At 43.6% G+C, this 21523-nt stretch overlaps 1 protein-coding gene across 1 annotated transcript in view; it reads right to left on the bottom strand.

Moving 5' to 3' along the window:
- The window catches only part of LOC145393576 (glutamate receptor 1-like), a 732257-nt gene that overhangs the window by 11521 nt on the left and 699213 nt on the right, over nt 1-21523 (bottom strand). The window contains exons 11-14 of the mRNA XM_080267710.1: nt 21119-21230; nt 18670-18764; nt 7412-7657; nt 6921-7030 (exon numbers count right to left, since the gene is read on the bottom strand). Coding sequence (XP_080123836.1) covers nt 6921-7030; nt 7412-7657; nt 18670-18764; nt 21119-21230 — 563 coding nt within the window. The remainder of the gene's footprint in view (nt 1-6920; nt 7031-7411; nt 7658-18669; nt 18765-21118; nt 21231-21523) is intronic.

Genomic DNA, 21523 nt, shown 5'->3' with positions numbered 1-21523 from the left:
GTTCGACAAGATGTGAGTGAAAGGAAGATCTAAGAACTATGGAAGATGTAGACGACTTTGAGGAAGGCAATATGGAAGAACAAACAGAAGGACGTGGCAGCAGCCAAGGTGGAAACCGCCCAGGGCGAAATAAGAGAACACTGTCTATGGAAACTGGAAAGGACGAGAGGAAGGACTGAACACGAAGTATGAAAGGGGGTCGATGACGGGGATGGGTTAAATAATAATCTACAACAGAGGAATGTATTCTGAGCACCAACAAAGACACTCTGATGTTGTCTCAAGAAATAGCGAAGAGAAAGTAATGCACGACGTATATAAAGCGAAGGATAACCTGACTCTGCATAAAGACTCTCCACTGGAGAGGAGCAGAAAGCACCAAGCGCTAAACGAAGACCAAAATGGTGTACCAAATCAAGTTTTAGTAATGTACGAGCGAGAGCAGAGGAGTAAACTTGGCACCCATAGTCTAATTTTGATAAAATAAGGGCTCGATGAAGGTTAAATAGGCATGTACGGTCAGCACCCCCAAGACACATAGGATAAAATTTGCAGGAGACATAGACATTGTAAAGTCGACACCTTCAAAGACGAAATATGAGCATCCCATGTCAACTTAGAATCAAAGATCAGGCCCGAGAATCTAGTAGATGCCCGATACTGGAAAGGATGATGATAAAGACAGAGAGGTGGGTGAAGTGAATGACGACTTCGAGTCAAGGTCACTACACACGAATTAGAAGTGGAGAACCGAAAACCATGAGCAGTAGCCCAAGAAGAAGCATTCGTAATAGCAGACTGAAGAAGACTCTGTAACACTACGGAATTAGAGCTTGCAGCATAGACAGCAAAGCTGTCAACATATAAAGAAGAATGTACACCTACTGGGAGAGACGCAACGATATCATTAATTGCAATAAGGAAAAGTGTTGTGCTAAGAACCCCGCCCTGAGGAACTCCTTCATATTGTGGGCAGGAATCAGACAAACTATTGCTGATGCGAACAGAAAAGGACCTCTTTGTCAAATATTATTGAATAAAAACTCCTGTATTGCCAACAATACCAAATAATTGGACTGTACAGAGAATATGATACTTCCACGCTGTATCATATGCCTTCTCAAGATCAAAAAATACAGCAAGGACTGATTCACCGTTGGAAAACGCAGCCCTAACATACGTTTCTAACTTAATCAATGGGTCCAAAATACTTCGCATCTTTTGGTAGCCAAACTGAGTCGGAGATAAAAGATGGTTAGATTCTAACAACCACATTAACGTAGCATTAACCATACGTTCCAGGACTTTGCAAAGACAGCTCGTCAGAGCAATTGGACAATAATCTTGAGGAAGATGGCCATCTTTAAATGGCTTGAGGAAAGGAATAATAAACACGATGTGCCAACTTGGGGGAAATTCGCCTGTGGTCCAAACACAATTATAAAGTGCTAATAAAAAAACCGAAGCCCCGCCGATGAGAGGTGTTTAAGCATACTGTTATGAACATCATCTAAACCTTCATATGTATCTCTGCAAGAACGAATGGCATCACGTAATTCCGCCGACGTAAAAGGAGCATTATGATGTTCTTCATCGGAGAGGTGGAAGTGGAGCGGATGATGCTCTGCTGTCGAACGAAGTTTATGAAAGTCACTCGTCAGATGAGAGCCTTTACTAACCTCACTAAAATGTTTGCCTAGAGCACTGGCATCTAAGCAGGGATCTGCTATGGAAGTACCATGCAGATGGAGGACCGGAGCAGGAAATGGTAGCCATTTACCTGCTATCTGAGGGATACAGGCCCAAACCACCGAGATGGGCGTGTTAGAATTAACTCGAGAAACATATAGCTTCCATTTGGATTTCTTGGCCTCTTTAACTGTTTGACGAAAGGCAGTGCTGGCACGTCGGAAAAGTATAAGATGATAAACTTTATCAGCGGTATGACATTTGCGGTGATAGCTCTTCCAAGTAGCCCGTTTGATGCGGAGAGCATATCTTGTACACAAGAAGAAGGAACAGAAAGAGGAGTTGTATAGGAAGTAAAAGCTGTCCAATTCGCTCGAGCAAAATACCAACGTGGAGGGCGTGGAGTAGGAGAATATGACGTGAGTTGAAGATGTATTGGAAAATGATCACTAAACAGACAATCTTGAAGGACAGACCAATTGAAGTCAAGAGAAAGAGATGGAGAACACAAAGAAAGGTCAATGCAGGAAAAGGTATGCGTACGTGCATCGAAGTGGGTGGGAACACCAGTATTGAGGACAAGAAGCTCATGATGGTAAATAAAAGATCCCATCAGTCAACCACGAGGATTGATAACAGAATCACCCCATAGGGGATTTCGACTATTAAAATCACCAAGTAAAAGGTATGGAGATGGGAGACTGGAGAGCAGGATGGCTAATGCTGAAAATTCAAGTGCCACTGAGGGGGAGAAATAGAGAGAAACAATTGTTAACCAACGTCTAAGAAATGTGTGGGCTATAATGCAGGGGAACTCAGTAGAAATTTGTAATGGTTCAAATGGAACCGTATGGTGGATCAAAATGCAAACATTAGAAATGGAATGAGGTGAGCTAAAAAAGGTATAATTGGGGATAGGAGGTGGGGACTCCTGAAGGCGAGTCTCCTGTAAGCAAAGCACCATAGGTTGGTGAGCAGAAAGCAAATAACCTAGTCGTTACATTGTGAGGTAAAACTGCGTAAATTCCACTGTAAAATAGACATCGTAACATAAAACAGAGGATCAGAACAATGACAAAACTGATGGTGCTAAAAAGCTATGTTTGTTGAAGAAGAGGTTACCTTTGAGTAAGCAAAGTGGGTACTGAAGAACCACTGGAGAACTGAGTGGTGGTAGGGCATGACTTGGGCAAGGAAGAACGGTGGTGAGGGAAGGGGGTTTCTTCCCCTGGAGGCAAAGGAAGGTCTAAAAGGGATTTGATGATAGGCTTACTTGAAGTTGAGGCGGGGGAAGAAAAGAAAGGAAGAAGTAACGGAGAGATTACTGATGAAGTAGAGGATGTAGACGCTGCAGCCTCAGGGGGAAGAGGAGTGGAAGGAAGAGTGAGAGGAGGAGGAGAGTGAACATCGGCAGAAATGGTAATTGTAGAAGTGGAAATGGGGACGGTTGCAGCAGTGGTTGGAACAAACAATGGTGAAGAGGTATCCTGAAGAAACCGTGTAACTTTCTGGATAGTTTCGGGAGAACTGTCATCCGAAGATGCATGACGAAGTGGAGGGAAGTCAGACCTGGAGTAGAGAGGAGGCATGCAGCACTTTTGGGGAACAGGACGCGACCCACGATGGGCTTTACGTTTCTTGACCGACTGAAGGCGAGTGGCAGGGTGGGAGAGGCGTGGCCAAGAACGGGAAGGATGCGACACGGGTGCGGAAGTAGATGATGACGTAGGTGGGGTAGAGGAAAGAGAGGTGGAAGTAGAGGAACCGAGAACTGAAAAGGAATTTGATAACGGAATAGGGGTGGACGAAGAAGGGCAAGAGGTGGTTGAGAGAGAACAGACAAAGGTTGGGGCGCAAAAAGAGAACAAGAAGGCTGTAAAGAAAACGAGGGAGAGGACAAAGAAGTGACAAAGACATCTGAGGTTGCAACAGAAGAATAGAGACGATAGGCTGTGGCAGTAGCATCTGTATAGCCTTGACGTTGTGCTTCCCAGCGAGCTTCAGCCCGGCAGAGTCCAGTGGACCTCACATTAAAATTTATACCAAGGGCAACGACGATCAGTGGCTGTATGCTCACCTCTACAATTAGGACAGCAGTGATGATCCGAGGGGCATTCATCATCCTTATGATCTGAAGATGAACAAAGGCGGCACATAGGAGTGGATCTGCAAAATTTCAGGGGGTGTCCAAACTTCCAGCAAGCACGGCATTGACGAGGGACTTAGGGAGATTCTTTAACGTTTAGCTTGAGACCACCAAGCATAACAGTGGTAGGTATGGTACGGCTGTCAAAATGGATTTTTACAATATTTATAGAATAGTGGCAGCGATGCGTAGGAGGAAGCGATTAACACTGTACCGTAACAACTTTATGACCCCGGAGTTCTAAAATCTCCTGGATAGGAAAAGAACACTCTGGCCACTGACGGTCACCAAGATTGACATAGTGGGAACTAAGACTCTCCCTACACAAGAGTTGAGGGGAACATTTTTTGTTACAATAATCGGTGTACCGGCAGGACTAAGTAAACTGATCATCGCAGTCGCCTGTTCTTCGGACTGAACTGTTACAATATGAGAGCCATCTGGACGAGACGTAAATTGGACATCTTTGCCCACCTGCTTCAATAGGCAACACTGAAAAAGTAGGTCATCGCCTGCTAGAGGGGCAGTTGAGGGAATGTCAAAAAACTTGGTCCAGGTCTGGGGGCCGAACAAAGCTTGGAATTTGTCATGTTCTGTTTGCTTAGGAAATGGGAGCAGAGATGGACGAGGACGAGAGATACGCGTGGAAAAGGTAGATGAGGTAAGAGGAAGATAAGGTTCTAGTGTAATGATAGAGGAGGAGCTAGTAGAGGAGGACTGGGCAGAAATTGGAGGAGAAGAAGATGAGGGTGAGGGGGAGGAGGAAAGATGCAGAAAAGTGGAGGTAGTCGGTGGGATGTCCGAAAGAGAAGCCGAGGTCATTACCTGAGTCAGGTCGGTGGCAGAACCGGGGGACGGGGAACTAATATCCAAATCCATAATGGTATATGAAACAGGAAAGGCTCATCATGATGGTTGAAAAAGGAAGGACATTAAGGGCGAAACCCCGAGTCTAGAGGCCCGGCCAACGACCCCAATGGGGGTCAAACTCTAGTGTGCACCCCTTACCCTACCCTGGAAGGGATAGCGACACTGCACCAGAGGACAAAGATTCCCTGCACATCAAAGGGTCACCGGCCAATGACCGAGAGTCCCGCCGCTGAGCCACGGCATCCCCAGAACCAACAGCCGCAGCCCAGCGGCGGTTCCGCCTCCACAGAGGGTCCCTCTGCAGAGGTCTGCACACTGCAGTGGTGCCGAACCACCAAGACCCCCACCACTGGCCAAGACAATAGCCCAAGGGCACACCCAGTCCTTCCTGTTGCAACTTATGCGTGGTAAATGATGAGAATTTTGATGAATGTGGAAAAGTCCAAGCCATTTAAAGCCAAATGATAGCATAGAGAGAGACAGGAGAAAACGAAAGAAGTGATAGAAAAAGAATAGTGCCTTGTAAAATTAGTTGAGGCAACGACTGGGCCCAAGGAGGGGGGAGAGAGGAGAGCAGAATGGACTTGAAGGCCATCTTGCAACCAGACCTCCACGTCTGTGGAGGGAATGAAGGTACCCTGCTAGAGCTCCCCACACATCAAGCCCCTGTCGATGCCCCCGAAGCCTCCCACGACGGCAACAAGCAAAGGAACGGAAGAGAGAGAGAGAGAGAGAGAGAGAGAGAGAGAGAGAGAGGGGATGGATGAAACAAACACACACACACACACACACACACACACACACACACACACACACACACACACACACACACACACAAACTAAGCCCATTTAGCCATACATTCTCTTTTTCTGCCTGTCTCTCCGATAAACATGGATTCACCAGTTATTATAAACAGTAAAGCCGAACCATCTCTACATAAATAAAATTAAAATAAATAAACATATGGTACACTAAACATCAGAAGTCTTGTCGCCTCTCCTGCTTTTCTCTCCATGGGGTTCGATGATCAGTCCAGTGAATCAGCGGCAACCAACATCGATGATTTGGTATGGCACTGGTATAAAGTCATCAGAGTCGGGTGCTATGGATTCACCACACTGATTTTCAAAGCTCATGATGGGCAGAAGTGACAGGACTTTTGATGGAGACTGTACATAAAGCCTGTATGGTCGATGTATGTTTCTCGCTGCTCTTCAGATATGGTTTTTAAACGTATGTGGTAGGTGGGGGCGCTCACCATCCACTCACTCGATCCAGTGCTGCTTTGGGTCTCTGCCCTTTCCTCTCTTCCATCCTTCCTCATCTCCCTTTCTTTCCTTCCTCATCTCCCTTTCTTTCCTTCATTCTTTCCATTTTCTGCTGCCTATTGGTGACTTTACACTCCCTCTCCTGTCTTTCTTTCCTCTTCCTTCTGCCTATGGGTAGTTCTACACTGAGTGACATGCCAAATGGTTTCCTGTACCCTACACCAGGAAACCATTTACAACGCTGGGTGGTAACCATATAACCAAATTACGGCGCCTGCTTGTTTAGTAGGTAATTAAGGTGGTACAGTCGGACTGAGCTTGTGTAGGTTTATATCAATGGGATTGTTGGGGTTTATTGCTCACGTAATGCCACTCAGGGATGAGTGAGGCTGGTCACTCTCATCTTAAATGTCAGGACCAACTTGCCTAGCCCCGGGTTCCTACGCTCCTCATGGGGCGACATAGGATTGGATGATGGATGGATGGATATAATTATCATGAAGCCTATCTATAAATATTTACGTCAGACCAACTAGAAAAACACAGGCCATAAACCCAGTATAGTCTATATAATACTGCAGTTGTACCTAACCTTGCATAGAAATCAATCCTCTGTTGCATGTATTCCCCAGGGTGAACCTGAGACCATGACTTTGTATGTGTTTGTCTGTCTCTCTCTCTTTTAGGATTCTTTAGACCAGCAATTATCAAGTAAGTCTTTCTACTAACATAAAACCCACACAACCGAGAAATAACCGTAATATATGTACGGTCTGTGTATCAGCATTAATAATTCTCACCTGTTCAGGCCAGAGTTCCGTGACCCTTTAATACCTGTAATCATGGAGCAAGTCTTTCCATTAATATTTAAACCAGACCTCGTAGGAAAAAAAAATGGTTATTATCTGTATGATGTATGTACAGTATCTATGTACCTGTAGCTCACCTTGGGCAGATATCGACCCCTTGTTGCATGAACGCCCCCAGGGTGAACCACAGACTGTTGCAGATGCTGAAGTCGTTGCTGACACCTGACTTGCCGTACATCTCTATCACCTGCGGGAGAAAGGGGAGGGGAGGATATGGCTACATATGTTACTATTATTATTATTATTATTATTATTATTTTATTATTATTATTATTACCAGTTACACCCCGTGTGTGTGTGTGTGTGTGTGTGTGTGTGTGTGTGTGTGTGTGTGTGTGTGTGTGTGTGTGTGTGTGTGTGTGTGTGTGTGTGTGTGTGTGTGTGTGTGTGTGTGTGTGTGTGTGTGTGTGTGTGTGTGTGTGTGTGTGTGTGTGTGTGTGTGTGTGTGTGTGTGTGTGTGTAAACTTGACAGTCCGTCGACTGAGGCTCAGCATTCCTTTTACACATCAGTTACTTCCCTCACCAAAGTAACCATCACCTCACCCGTACATTCCCCTAACTAGCTCACCTTCCACTCGCTGGAACTGAATCTGCTGACGAGGAACAGGACGATGGAAACCCCGACGCAGGCGAAGACGATGCAAGTCCAAGTCTCGTGGGAGAGTGGCGACATGAAGCTGAACACTCCGGGTTTCTCCTTGGCGGGTTTCTTGATCATGATGGAGATGCCTTGGGTCATGAAGGGCTTGGTGAAGTCGATTACCTGTTCCCTCGAAGATGTGATGGTTAGTGGCGCGATTGCTATGTCCGCCTCCTGTTGCCCAGAGAAAATGTATGAGTTGGAAGTATGTTGGAGCCTTTTTAACGAAGCAAAATCGAAAAGAAGAAAAACATTAATCATCATCATCATAACAGTAATGTATCGTGATGCTGACAATTCTCTGTGATGCCGATAACTAATTGATAAACAAACCGTTTTGCGTTATGCTCCACTATACCCCCCACACACATATCAACCCCCTTTACAGCAGTACAGACATACGCAGACCCCCAACACTTTCCAGAGTCACCCCCCCCTTCTACATATACAAAACACACACACACACACTCACACACACACACACACACACACACACACACACACACACACACACAATTCATTCACATTCACACAACCCCTCTCCTCCCCAGGACATACTGATATCTCCCGTTTATTTGCTATACACTACTTATTTCATTACGTCCACGGAACCGCTTATATTACGACACAATAAACGCCCGCCATTAACTAATATACTCGTACAGTAAAGGAAGAACTTATCTTTCTCAATGCTCAGCACTTCAGCCAGTCATGTCCCTCTTTATACAGGTTGGGGTTTCATTCATAAATTACGTGTGCTTCTTATGGCTGTTACCGAAAATCTCCACACGCTAAATTTTGACATACGTTCCACTTGGTAAACTGTAACATACGTATAGTAGTGAGGATTTAGATCCAGTCTAGATTAGCTCCATCAATTCGAGGAAATCAGACATCCTCCTTATCCTCATAGTGTTGTTTCTAGTTTACAAGCCATGTTGCTGTGAAATTAAGTTAATCTTCTCCTCTCAGTATTATTATTTATCCTCCTCCTGCTTTCCTTTTATTATTATTGTTTAAGAGTGCTGTGGTGAGGCATGCAGAAGAGGTGTGTGGTGTGAGACGTGTGGGTGGTGGTGTAAGAAAAGGAAGTGAATGGTGGTGCGAGGAAGTACGTATGGCTGTGGCTGAGAAGAGACGTGCATATGAAGTGTGGCTGCAAAGGAAGGATGAGGTGTCATATGAGAGGTATAAGGAAAAGAGGAATAGGGCGAGAAGGGCTGTGCGTGATGCTAAAGTGGCAGCAGATGAGAGGTGGGGTAGGCGCCTGGCAGAGAATTTTCAACAGAATAAGAAAATGTTCTGGAAGGAGGTTAAAAGGGTGCAAAAGGGAGAGTCTGGGAAGGAAGAGCGAGTAAAAGCAGAGGATGGAAGGATGTTAACTGAGATGGATGCAGTAAGGAAGAGATGGGCAGAGTATTTTGAAAGATTGTTAAATGTAGAGGAGGAAAGGGTGGCTGAGACTGTGGCGGATGGAAGGGTGCAAGGAATAAATGTGTTGGGAGAGTTGAATGATTCTTTGATCACGAAGGAGGAAGTGGAGAAGACAGTAAAGGAGATGAAAACAGGGAAAGCTGCAGGTATGGATGGGTGTGCTGTGGAATGCCTGAAGGGTGGTGGATTGACTATTGTTGACTGCTTAGTAAGACTGTTGAATGTGTGCTTTGTGAAAGGTATGGTGCCAATTGACTGGGCAATTGCTTGCGTGGTCCCGTTGTATAAGGGCAAGGGTGATAAGTATGAATGTACTAGCTTTAGGGGTAGATGTCTGTTGAGTGTTGTAGGTAAGGTGTATGGCAGTGTTAATTATGAGAGTTAGAGAGGGTACAGAGGGAGTGATTGGTGATGAGCAGTGTGGCTTTAGGAGAGGGAAGGGATGCGTGTATCAGGTGTTCGCTGTGAGACAAGTGTGTGAAAAGTATTTAGCGAAAGGCAAGGATGTGTTTTGGGCATTCATGGATTTAGAGAAAGCGTATGATAGAATTGATAGAGAGGCTTTGTGGACTGTTTTAAGATTGTATGGACTTCATGGTAGGTTACTAAAAGGGGTGAATAGTTTTTATGTAAATAGTAGAGCGTGTGTAAGAGTGGGAAATGCTGTGAGTGATTGGTTTCCCGTGAGAGTGGGGCTGCAACAGGGATGTGTGATGTCGCCTTGTTGTTTTTTATTTATATGGATGGTGTTGCAAGGGAGGTGAATGCAAGAGTTTTAGGTGGAGGTCTGAGTCTGGTGAATGATGATGGTAAGAGTTTTAGGTGGAGGTCTGAGTCTGGTGAATGATGATGGTGGAGAGGGGAATCTGAAGCAGCTGCTGTTTGCAGATGATACTGCACTGGTGGCTGATTCAGAAGAGAGATTGAGACAGTTGGTAGAGGAGTTTGGAAGGGTGTGTGATAGGAGGAATTTGAAAGTAAATGAGAATAAGAGTAAAGTGATGAACTGTACGAGGTTGGTAAATGGTAGGAGGATGAATATAGTTTTGAATGGTGAGTTGCTTGAGGAGGAAGAGTGTTTTAAATATTTAGGGTCACATGTTGCTGTGGATGGAAGAATAGATGCAGAAGTGAAGTTTAGAATGAATGAAGTAGGAAAGGTGCTGGGAGGAATGAAAAAAGTGTTTAGATGTCGTTCGCTTAGAATGGATGTAAAGAAAAGGCTGTATGAGGGTGCTGTGGAACCGACTGCGTTATATGGGGCTGAAACATGGAATATTGGTGTAGCAGAAAGGAAAAGTTTGAAGGTAATGGAGATGAGGTGTCTGAGGAGTATGCGTGGAGTGACGCGTATGGATCGAGTGCAAAATGATGAAGTGCAAAGGAGAACTGGAGTTGTTCGGGAGATGGCTGGTAGAGTTGAGCAGAGGGTGTTGCGATGATTTTGGCATATGGAGAGAATGGATAATGAGCGGTGAAAAAGATAACTAGATCTGATGTGAGAGGTGTAAGGCTGAGAGGGAGACCACGAATAGGATGGATGGACAGTGTGAAGAAAGCACTGGATGCGAGAGGGATGTCTGTTGAGCAAGGAAGAGTGGCTGTGCGTGACAGAAATAAATGGAGAGAAATTGTAAATTAATAAATGATGACGCAACCCTGAGGGGATATTCTCCACATTTGGTCTGATCAGCTAGTCAGGTCAGTTGCGGGTAAGGGGATGGGTCTATTATGATGTGGCAGGGGTAAACCAGCTCTGCTGTCGGGCCCTGCTGCGGATGTCACTGATTGCACTGTGCAGTTGACCCTTGTGCGGTGTGGTGCGGTGAGGATCTGTCCCTTCTCCCCTTTGGGGCTAAGATACGATTGAATGTGTTTGAATGGATGAGTAAATGGGGAGTGTGTCGTCCTGTCTTGGCTACCTCCCTTTCCCTGGGGGATGCATACTAGGTATATAGATAAGTAGATTATTATTATTATTATTATTACTGTTATTATTTTAATTACTGATCTTCCTTTTCCTTTTCTTCCCCCTGTTATCTTTCCTCTGTCCCCTCTTGTTATCGTCATTACCCTTCACTTCTTTTCCTCCTTCCTCTCCTTTTTTTTTTTTTCTGTTCGTATTCACCTTTCCTCTGCTCGTTTCCCCCTCCCTTTTGCTCCTCTTCCACTCCTACATTCTTCTTCGTCCAACGCCTTCACTTCCTCACCTCCTCCTCTTTCTCTACATCTCTCTGTTCCTTCTCCACCTACTCTCCTCCTCCTCTTCCTCCTCCTTTTATTCCTTCTTTTGTCATGTTACACTACTTCTTCCCACTTTTCTATCTTCCTCCTCTCGTCCCCTTTCTTCTCCGTCTCCTACTGCCATCTAAGGGTTATTTCACAGCAGTATCTGACACTGACCGGTGCATATTTTCTTCCTTTAGTGCATTAGGAGTCCACAGATGAAAGATATGTCTTGCCGTAAATTAAGCTCATTCACACAAGTTTCGACTTGAAAGAGTTCACTTAATCATACCGTGGAGAAAAGAGGAAAAAAATTCACGGTAAAACAGCGCACAGAATATAACCTTAAATAAATATAAGGTACCGCTACGGACACCAGTCTGTTGACTCGCCCATGATAACAGGTAGACACCGAGTAATGACTCTCGAAACCTAGTAACGGGATCCCAAGACCTTAACAAATTCCTCTGAATACAATTTTCTAGGTGAAGTACTGTATTCTCTATGATGTGGAACGATATTCCTGGCTGCAGCTATGCATTATAATACTAAAGTTAACGGACTAAATGATATTTAAACAGATAAACTTCAGTGGCTTTCTGTTATCTTGTTTTTGTTTTTTCTTGGAGAGAACATTCGTGGGCTCCTGGCCTTTGGCTCCTTCTTCCTTGCATTTAAAAAATCGTAAATTATAAACGTGACAGTTGAGGTAATCAAGATAAATGACTAATAAAAACCAATGATTCCACTTTAGCTGTATATCACCTGAGTGGGTAGTAACGTAACTGCCTCCATCCCCAAAGGAACTAACAGCCAGAATCGCGCTCTTACCACTGAACGCACATTATTACATTACAACAGAACAGCGTTTCATAACCTTTTCCGACCTCAACACCCCCTCTGTAATAAGGTCTCAGTCCAGCACCCCTCTACATCTGGTTACTGGGACTGCAGTTGCTACACTACTGCAGGGTTAAAGTGAAGTGAAGTACTGCCTAACAGTTTACTTTATGGTCTCAAAAAAAAAAAAAAAAAAAAAAAAAAAAAAAAATCAAGGAAGCCAATACTAAGCAAATTCAGTAAGAAAAAATATAATGCAGCATTTACCAGCACTCCCTAAAATTGATTTCAGCACCCCAGGTTAAGAAACGCTGCAATAGAATATATAACCCCCGGTACTTTAACACATGCCCCCACGCATCTATCCAGTTATTGAAATATAAATTATATAATGTAGCAACTGGGGCTACACAATAGGAAAATTACAATTAACTACCAAGTTAGTATAACGAACACCGTAACAGTTCTAATTCATGACTAATATAAATGTATTGGTAAACAGTAGCTATGCAAAATAGATTAATACCTTCCAAGCGTGAAATCATGATATCGTCTTGATAAAAAAATCAGCCACATTCTCACCAAAGCAGGTGGACACTGACCTCAGGCCACTCACTCACGCTCACGGTCACACTAGCGGAGTACACTAAACAAATAACAAACTAGATCCGCACTGGAAACTAGGTAACCTTCACCATTAACCGTGATATATGTATGATCTGTAAACATGTGAATCTTTTTGTGTATTATATACGTTATGTATTACATTTTTATTTTATTCATTTAAATTGTTATATCATTTTCGTATTACTCTCTACAGAAACATTTCAGAACAGAGACTTGGTTTATTCGAGTTGGCTTCGTCACGAACAACCTTGATACTTTTCTACACAAACTGTCACAGGCAACGCTGAATTCACAGTTTATATATTATTACCTTAGGTTATTATATATTTTTAGATTATTAATATTACGGCAAAGATTCCTGGGATTTGCATGGTGAATGAATGGGTTATGTGACCCACTTCTTTGGGCATACTGTTGATTAGTCCTCTGACTAACGTATTTTTTCTACTCCAGGCTTGCTGTACCCTACCAAACCCCACCTGCAGGTGTTAAATGGGCGGGACGATGATGATGATGATGATCTAAATACGTTACTATTCGTAATTTTAACAAATTTGCGAACAGTATAAATATTCCTACAGCACACTCCCCACAATGATGGTTCACGACAGTATAAATAATATTGTCTAGTACACAGCACGTAAATAAATTATCATTAATACAGTGATAAAGACATTTTAAGTCATCAGATTTGGGGGCCTCTCATCAAACCTTGTGAGATGGACCCAGGATAACATCTATCTATTTATCTATTCAAACATCAGTATTCATTTATATCCACTCATCCAATGTCACTTCTATCTGACCTTGCATCGTATATATATATATGTGTGTGTGTGTGTGTGTGTGTGTGTGTGTGTGTGTGTGTGTGTGTGTGTGTGTGTGTAGTGTGTGTGTGTGTGTGTGTGTGTGTGTGTGTGTGTGTGTGTGTGTGTGTGTGTGTGTGTGTGTGTGTGTGTGTGTGTGTGTGTGTGTGTGTGTGTGTGTGTGTGTGTGTGTGTGTGTGTGTGTGTGTGTGTGTGTGTGTGTGTGTGCGCGAGAGAGAGAGAGAGAGAGAGACTAATTTGACTGACGTTTCGTCTTTCTTTTCAAAGGGGATTATTCGGATTGCATATTTTATTTCATTCATTCGTTCATCATCTAATCCTGTGTTGCCCCATGAGGAACAGAGAAGCCCGGGTCTAGGCATGTTGGTCCTGACATTTAAGGTGAGTGACCGGCCTCACTACTCCTTCCTCTCGTCTTTCCCTTCTTCTATTCCTCCATCTTACTTGCATCCTAATTCTGGCCACCACCAAGTAGTGGTCAGAAAGTCCACTCCCCCAACCTCTATACACTCTTGCATGAGGATGAGAAAAAGGCAGAGTATAAGAGAGAAGTGGATGAACGATTGGGCAAATATGAATTGGAGCAGATGGGAGACGTGGAAGGTATGTGTAAGATATTTACAGAAGAAATATGTGCAGCATGTGATGTGGTGTGTGGAAGGAAGAGAAGACGGAGGGGGGTGCAAGGAACAGCGTGGTGGACTGAAGAGGTGAAGCAGGCTGTGGCACAAAAGAAGAAAGCATACAATGAATGGATGAGAAATAGGGGCGTGGAAGAAGTTGAGAGGCGGAAGAGAGAGTTATATGTGGAAAGGAAGAGAGAGGTGAAAAGATTAGTAAGAGAGAGTAAGAAGAGAGTGGATGAGGAATTTGGAAGGAATTTGAGTGTAAAGTGGAGGGACTGTAAGAAAATGTTCTGGAGAGAAGTGAAAAGAGTAAGACAGGGTGGAAGTGAAGTTAGCAGGGGAGTGAAAGATAAAAATGGTAGATTACTAGTGGAGAAGGGAGAAAAAGTGAGCAGATGGAGAGAACACTTTAAGGAATTGTTGAACGTAGAGGATGGAAGTAATGCGAGTATAAGTGGCTGGGGAATGGCTGGGAGAAGGAGGGAGGTGAGAAGACAGGAAGAAATCAGTAGGATAGAAGTTGTGGAAGCAATGAAGAAAGTTAAATCGGGGAAAGCCCCAGGAATTGATGGAGTGTGTGGTGAAATGCTGAAGCATGGGGGAGAGATAGTAGTAGAATGGATGTGGAAGATGTGCAGATTGGCCTGGGAGGAAGGTAGAGTCCCGGAGGATTGGAAGTCAGGTATAATTATTCCCTTGTACAAAGGAAAAGGGGAAAAAGAAGTGTGTGGTAATCACAGGGGCATTTGTCTTCTTAGTATAATAGGAAAAGTGTATGGTAGGATACTTATAGACAGAGGTAGAGAAAGAACAGAGGAATTAGTTGGAGAAGAACAGGGAGGCTTTAGGAAGGGAAGAGGTTGTGTAGATCAGATATTCATTCTTAGATCTTTAGTGGAAAAATTTCTAGAGAAGGGAAAGAAGTTGTATGCGGCTTTCATGGATTTGGAGAAAGCATATGACAGGGTGGATAGACAAGGATTGTGGAAAGTGTTAAGAATATATGGAGTAGATGGGAAGTTGTTGAATGCTGTGAAGAGTATGTACGATGGTGAGAAGGCTGCAGTGCGTGTGGATGGTGAACTAAGTGAATTTTTCTCTTTGAAAGTTGGTTTGAAACAGGGATGTGTCATGTCTCCATGGTTGTTCAATCTGTACATGGATGGGGTAATAAAAGAGGTACAAGGTAGGGTAGTGGATGTTGGAGTGGCCCTGGTGAGAGAGGATAGTGTTTGGAAACTCCCTGTACTGTTGTTTGCAGATGATACTGTGTTGTTGAGTGAAGACGAAGGGGAGCTGCAAGGCTTGGTGGATGAGTTTGAGAGAGTGTGAAAGAAACGGAACCTAAAGGTGAATGTAGGGAAGAGTAAAGTGATGGTCTTTGAGAGAGGTGAAGTTAGTGAATGTACAGCGAGGTTGGATGGTGAGGAATTGGAAAATGTGAGTACGTTTAAGTATTTGGGTAGTGTGATGAGTAAGGATGGAGGTTTGGAGGGTGAAGTGCTTGAAAGGGTACAGCAGGGAAGAAAGGTTGCTGGTTCCTTGAAAGCAGTGATAAGAAACAGGGAAGTGAGCATGGAAGTGAAAAAGTTACTACATGACAGTATTGTGATACCAACTCTAACGTACGGAAGTGAAGCTTGGACATTGTTGGAAGGACACAAGTCAAGAGTGAGAGCAGTGGAAATGAATTATTTAAGAGGAGCCTGTGGAGTCATGTGGAGAGACAGGCTGACGAATGAGGATATAAAGGAGCGTTGTGGTGTGGATGTGGATGTGATAGGAAGCGTTATGAGGAACACACTGAGGTGGTTTGGTCATGTGGAGAGGATGGAGGGTGAAAGACTGACGAAGAGAGTGTGAGTGAGGTGGAGGGGGGAAGAGGGAGGGGGAGGCCGAGGATGAGATGGAGGGATGGGGTGGAGAGGTATATGAGAGAGGGGTGTGTGAGTTGGGAGCAGGGCAGTGAAATGGCGGGGGACAGGGTGACCTGGAGGCGATTTGTTTGTGGCCACCCCGAATGGGATTGAGGCGTCTGGCAATAGATAGATAGATAGACCGGCCTCACTCATCCCTGAGTGGCATTGCGTGAACAATAAACCTCAAACATCCCTTGGATATAAACCTGCATTGGCTCAATCTGATTGGAGCGCCTTAATTACCCACTAACCACCAGGTGCTATAATTTGGTTATGTGGTTACCATACAGCATAGTAAATGACTTCCTGGTATACAGGAAACCATTTGGCTTGTTACTTAGTGTAGAGGCACCCGTAGAGCAGCACTACATCGAGTGAGTGGATGGTGAGCGCCCCCACCATATATAAAATAAAGGCTCTTTCTTTTTTTATTTCATTCACAAGCATGTCAGGAATCCAACATGGCAAGAATAATTTTGGTCTATCTATCTATCTATTGCCAGACGCCTCAGTCCCGTTCGAGGTGGCCACAAACAAATGGCCTCCACGTCGCCCTGTCCCCCGCCATTTCACTGCCCTCCTCCCAGCTCACACACCCCTCTTTCATATACCTCTCCACCCCATCCCTCTATCTCATCCTCGGCCTCCCCCTCCCTCTCCCCCCCTCCACCTCACTCACATACATTCTCTTCGTCAGTCTTTCACTCTGCATCCTATCCACATGGCCAAACCACTTCAGTGTATTCCTCCTAACGCTTCCTATCACATCCACATTCACACCACAATGCTCCTTTATATCCTCATTTGTCAGCCTATCTCTCCATGTGAACTCATTTCCACTGCTCTCATTCTTGACTTGTGTCCTTCCAACAACGTCCAAGCTTCACTTCCATACGTTAGAGTTGGTATCACAATACTGTCATGTAGAAACTTTTTCACTTCCATGCTCACTTCCCTGTTTCTTATCACTGCTTTCAAGGAACCAGCAACCTTTCTTCCCTGCTGTACCCTTTCAAGCACTTCACCCTCCAAACCTCCATCCTTACTCATCACACTACCCAAGTACTTAAACTTACTCACATTTTCCAATTCCTCACCATCCAACTTCGCTGTACATTCACTGACTTCACCTCTCTCAAAGACCATCACTTTACTCTTCCCTACATTCACCTTTAGATTGCGTTTCATACACACTTTCCCAAACTCATCCACCAAGCCTTGCAGCTCCCCTTCGTCTTCACTCAACAACACAGAATCATCTGCAAACAACAGTACAGGGGGTTTCCAAACACTACCCTCTCTCACCAGGGCCACTCCAACATCCACTACCCTACCTTGTACCTCTTTTATTACCCCATCCATGTACAGATTGAACAACCATGAAGACATGACACATCCCTGTTTCAACCCAACCTTCAAAGAGAAAAATTCACTCAGTTCACCATCCACACGCACTGCAGCCTTAGCACCATCATACATACTCTTCACAGCATTCAGCAACTTCCCACCTACTCCATATAATCTTAACACTTTCCACAATTCTTGACTATCCACCCTGTCATATGCTTTCTCCAAATCCATGAAAGCCACATACAACTTCCTTCCCTTCTCTAGAAACTTTTCCACTAAAGATCTAAGAATGAATATCTGATCTACACAACCTCTTCCCTTCCTAAAGCCTCCCTGTTCTTCTCCAACTAATTCCTCTTTTCTTTCTCTGACTCTGTCAGTAAGTATCCTACCATACACTTTTCCTATTATATTAAGAAGACAAATGCCGTTATGATGACCACACACTTCTTTTTCCCCTTTTCCTTTGCACAGGGGAATAATTATACCTGACTTCCAATCCTCCAAGACTCTACCTTCCTCCCAGGCCAATCTGCACATCGTCCACATCCATTCTACTATTATCTCTCCTCCATGCTTCAGCATTTCACCACACACTCCATCAATTCCTGGGGCTTTCCCCAATTTGACTTTCTTCATTTCTTCCACAACTTCTATCCTACTGATTTCTTCCTGACTTCTCACCGCCCTTCTTCTTCCAGCCATTCCCCAGCCACTTGTACTCGCATTACTTCCATCCTCTATGTTCAACAATTCCTTAAAGTGTTCTCTCTATCTGCTCACTTTTTCTCCCTTCTCCACTAGTAATCTATCATTTTTATCTTTCACTCCCCTGCTAACTTCACTTCCACCCTGTCTTACTCTCTTCACCTCTTTCCAGAACATTTTCTTACAGTCCCTCCACTTTACACTTAAATTCCTTCCAAATTCCTCATCCACTCTCTTCTTACTCTCTCTTATTAATCTTTTCACCTCTCTCTTTCTACATACAACTCTCTCTTCCGCCTCTCAGCTTCTTCCTTGCCAGGTTATAATTATACACTGTAACCTAGGTGAGGGGGATTTCTCTCTCTCTCTCTCTCTCTCTCTCTCTCTCTCTCTGTCTCCCAGACGGTTTTTATTTAAAGTTTAGGAGACCTCTTGTAATGTAAGGTTAAATGACGGCAATATAGTACCACTAGTTCTATAAGTTTCTCCAAAGCTGAATAGGGCCTCAGCTTAGTCTGAAGATGTAAGACGAAACTTAAACTTACATCATGTGAGAGAATTATTTAAAAGAAAATGAAGAAGAGAAAACCAATGGATGGTAACTGAAGTAAAATTAAGGCAACACTGACCTGTCTCACCAGCTCCCCCACCATGCCGTCCCAGCCGCCGTACTGGCCACCGTTCTGGCCACCGTACTTGTTGTCCTTCACGAGTTGCAATGTGTCTGGAAAAAAAATCCCGTGAGTAAATAGGTTAACAGATAAAGCATTAACAAGAGAATATGATTATGAGATATATAAATTACTGGGCACCACAGGTGTTCTTCAAAGTTAATATCTAGAGGAAATTTAAAAAAAAAAAAAACTGTGGGTAAGTACATTAACAAGAGGAAATCGATAAGGAAACAATATGTGATCTACAGAAAATACAATAACCTTCACACGATGCAATGTGTCTTGCGGGACACAGACGAGTGAGTAACAGATCAATAGGAAAGAGGGCACCAAATATACAATAACACAACTATGCGACAGAGACAAAACCCTACAAGCAAGGAAGAAGATGCCATTATTAAACAAGATCACTCAAAGAGCCCGTACCTCCACTGAGGCAGCATCATTGCCCTTACATGTATTTCAGACTTTTTTTTTTACTTTTTTTTTCAAACAAATTTATTCACGTCCTTCTGATATTCCTGTCATTATACGAAACAAAATAGTCTGAGGTTACAATAAACTAAGAGGGCAATCACTGTGGTGAAAGAAATTCCTAAAGCGCCATAAATATATCCTGCATCTCCAACACGAAAACGAAAGTAACTGCCACTAAAGACAAAGAAATTTATGTCTCCTAAAATAACACTTTCACAATCTATAAACGCTTTCACTTATTCTGCACAATCACAGGACGATTCTATTCGGCTTAGAGAAATTTTGCCCGTCAAAGAATTGATACCTCACGATTAACCTTGTGTGGTAGGTTGTGCCAACCATCATCCACTCACTTGATGTAGTGCTCCCTACTTATCCATCACCTGCTTCATTCTTCTTGTGTCTGCCCTCTTCTCTTCCTATTTCTCCCACCTTTTTCTCCCATCTTTCCTGTCGATTTTTCTTTTTCAGGTGTCTTTACACTGAATGACAGGCATTATGGTTTCCTGTAAGCCAGGAAACCTTGTACAACGCTAGGTGGTAGCCATATTATCAATTGTTACGTGTTCCCTACGTGTCAACAAGTGGACTGGCGTAGGGTTAGTGTCCCTCCCCTTAAAAAGACAAATGGCCACCCTTTACGGGATTATGGCGTCTAGGTCGTTATAGATAGATACATGGGCAATTAACCTTTACACAGGTAGAAACTTCCTCAACTGAACAAAATACTACGGAATTTTCATGAATATAATAACAAAATGCGTCGAAGTCATCGACAATATTAAAACACACGTTAACTCTTTACCTCTGACATCTCCATTTAAGTACTTAAAAACCGAGTATTTTTGTTGTATATTATTTTTTCTTTTGATCCCCTCTCACTTTCCCCCCCCCAACTCCTTTCCCCCCCCCCCTTGCCTACACACCCAGTGACCGCCTCAACACTCCGGGGGTATAATAACTGTTGAGGGCCAAACAGCTACGGGTACACGACACCTATCAGAGGGCAGCTAGAGTGGATGTATAAGAGGGGCATTCTGAAAATTCCCTGTCAAGTGGAACCGGTTTTACGTTGAAACGGCCCCAGCAACTGAACCGCGTCACGTAGCCAACAAGAACTCCGCCCCCCCAACCCCGACATACCATGCAAACATTCCCTACGACTGTAAAACTGCATAAATATCAATCTCCAACAAAACAATCCGAAAATACACAAGTACCTTAGAAGCTGTAAACCTACGAAACTGTTTAGTTTACCTCTAATATGGTAACCTCATTACATAAGGTAAAAACCTTAAATTGATTACTTTCGTCAGATGGAAGCCAGAAAATACCATGTGCTCTCAGAAATTTAAAAAAAGAGTCAGAAATAACATCTTCACCTCAAACACCAAAAAATGTAGTATTATAAACAGATTTCATACCTGCTTACAGAAATATCTCATGAAATAAACTGATCAAGACGCAAACCACTCATATTTATTCCTTACCCCTAAAAATACATTGAAAAATCAAATATCTATCTATCTATTGCCAGACGCCTTTAATCCCGTAAGGGGTGGCCACAAAAAAATCGCCTCCATGTCGCCCCATCCCCCGCCATTTCACTACTCTGCTCCCAGTGCACACACCCCTCTCTCATTTACCTCTCCACTCCATCCCTCCATCTCAATCCTTGGCCTCCCCCTCCCTATCCACCCTCCACCTCACTCACATACACCCTCCTCGTCAGTCTCTCGCTCTCCATCCTCTCCATATGGCCAAAAATCAAATACAATTAATTCTGAGGAAAGAGGTCAAGAGGTCTTCAGCTTAGCCCTTGTAGAGATGATTCCCAGAAATTTACCTTAAGATACCCCAGAAATACTACGTTACCCTCTAATACCTTCTCATTTTCCAGCACAAGCCCCCAAACTCATATACTTACAGTTAATTCCGAGGAAGGATGCCAAGAGGTCAGCGAGGTCTTTAGCGTATCCCTCGTAACGATCATTGCCAGCGTAGTTACCGTCCTTCCTTATCATCAAGAATGGCTTCTCCTGTGATGACAGAAAACGGGGCCGCTATATTAACCTAAGGAAAATGGGATCACACTAATTTTTCAACTAATATATATAAAATTCCTCTTTCTGAGAGAGAGAGAGAGAGAGAGAGAGAGAAATGAAAAGGCAGCACCAGGTAACAAAGACCAAATGGCACTAAGTCGCATCACAGAGTGAAAATATTTACAAGGAGGAAACTAAGGGAAAACGGAAGATAAAATTAAATGTCATACAAAATCCCTAAATGAGTTAAAAAGGACATTAAACGGGTAATAGAAAAATACCGCGAC

Source organism: Coenobita brevimanus, chromosome 1 (genome assembly GCF_032717465.1).
Source record: "Coenobita brevimanus isolate Jiangsu-jjx chromosome 1, ASM3271746v2, whole genome shotgun sequence".
In the NCBI taxonomy this organism is placed as follows: Eukaryota; Metazoa; Arthropoda; class Malacostraca; order Decapoda; family Coenobitidae; genus Coenobita; species Coenobita brevimanus.
This window is presented reverse-complemented; position numbering and strand designations above follow the sequence as displayed.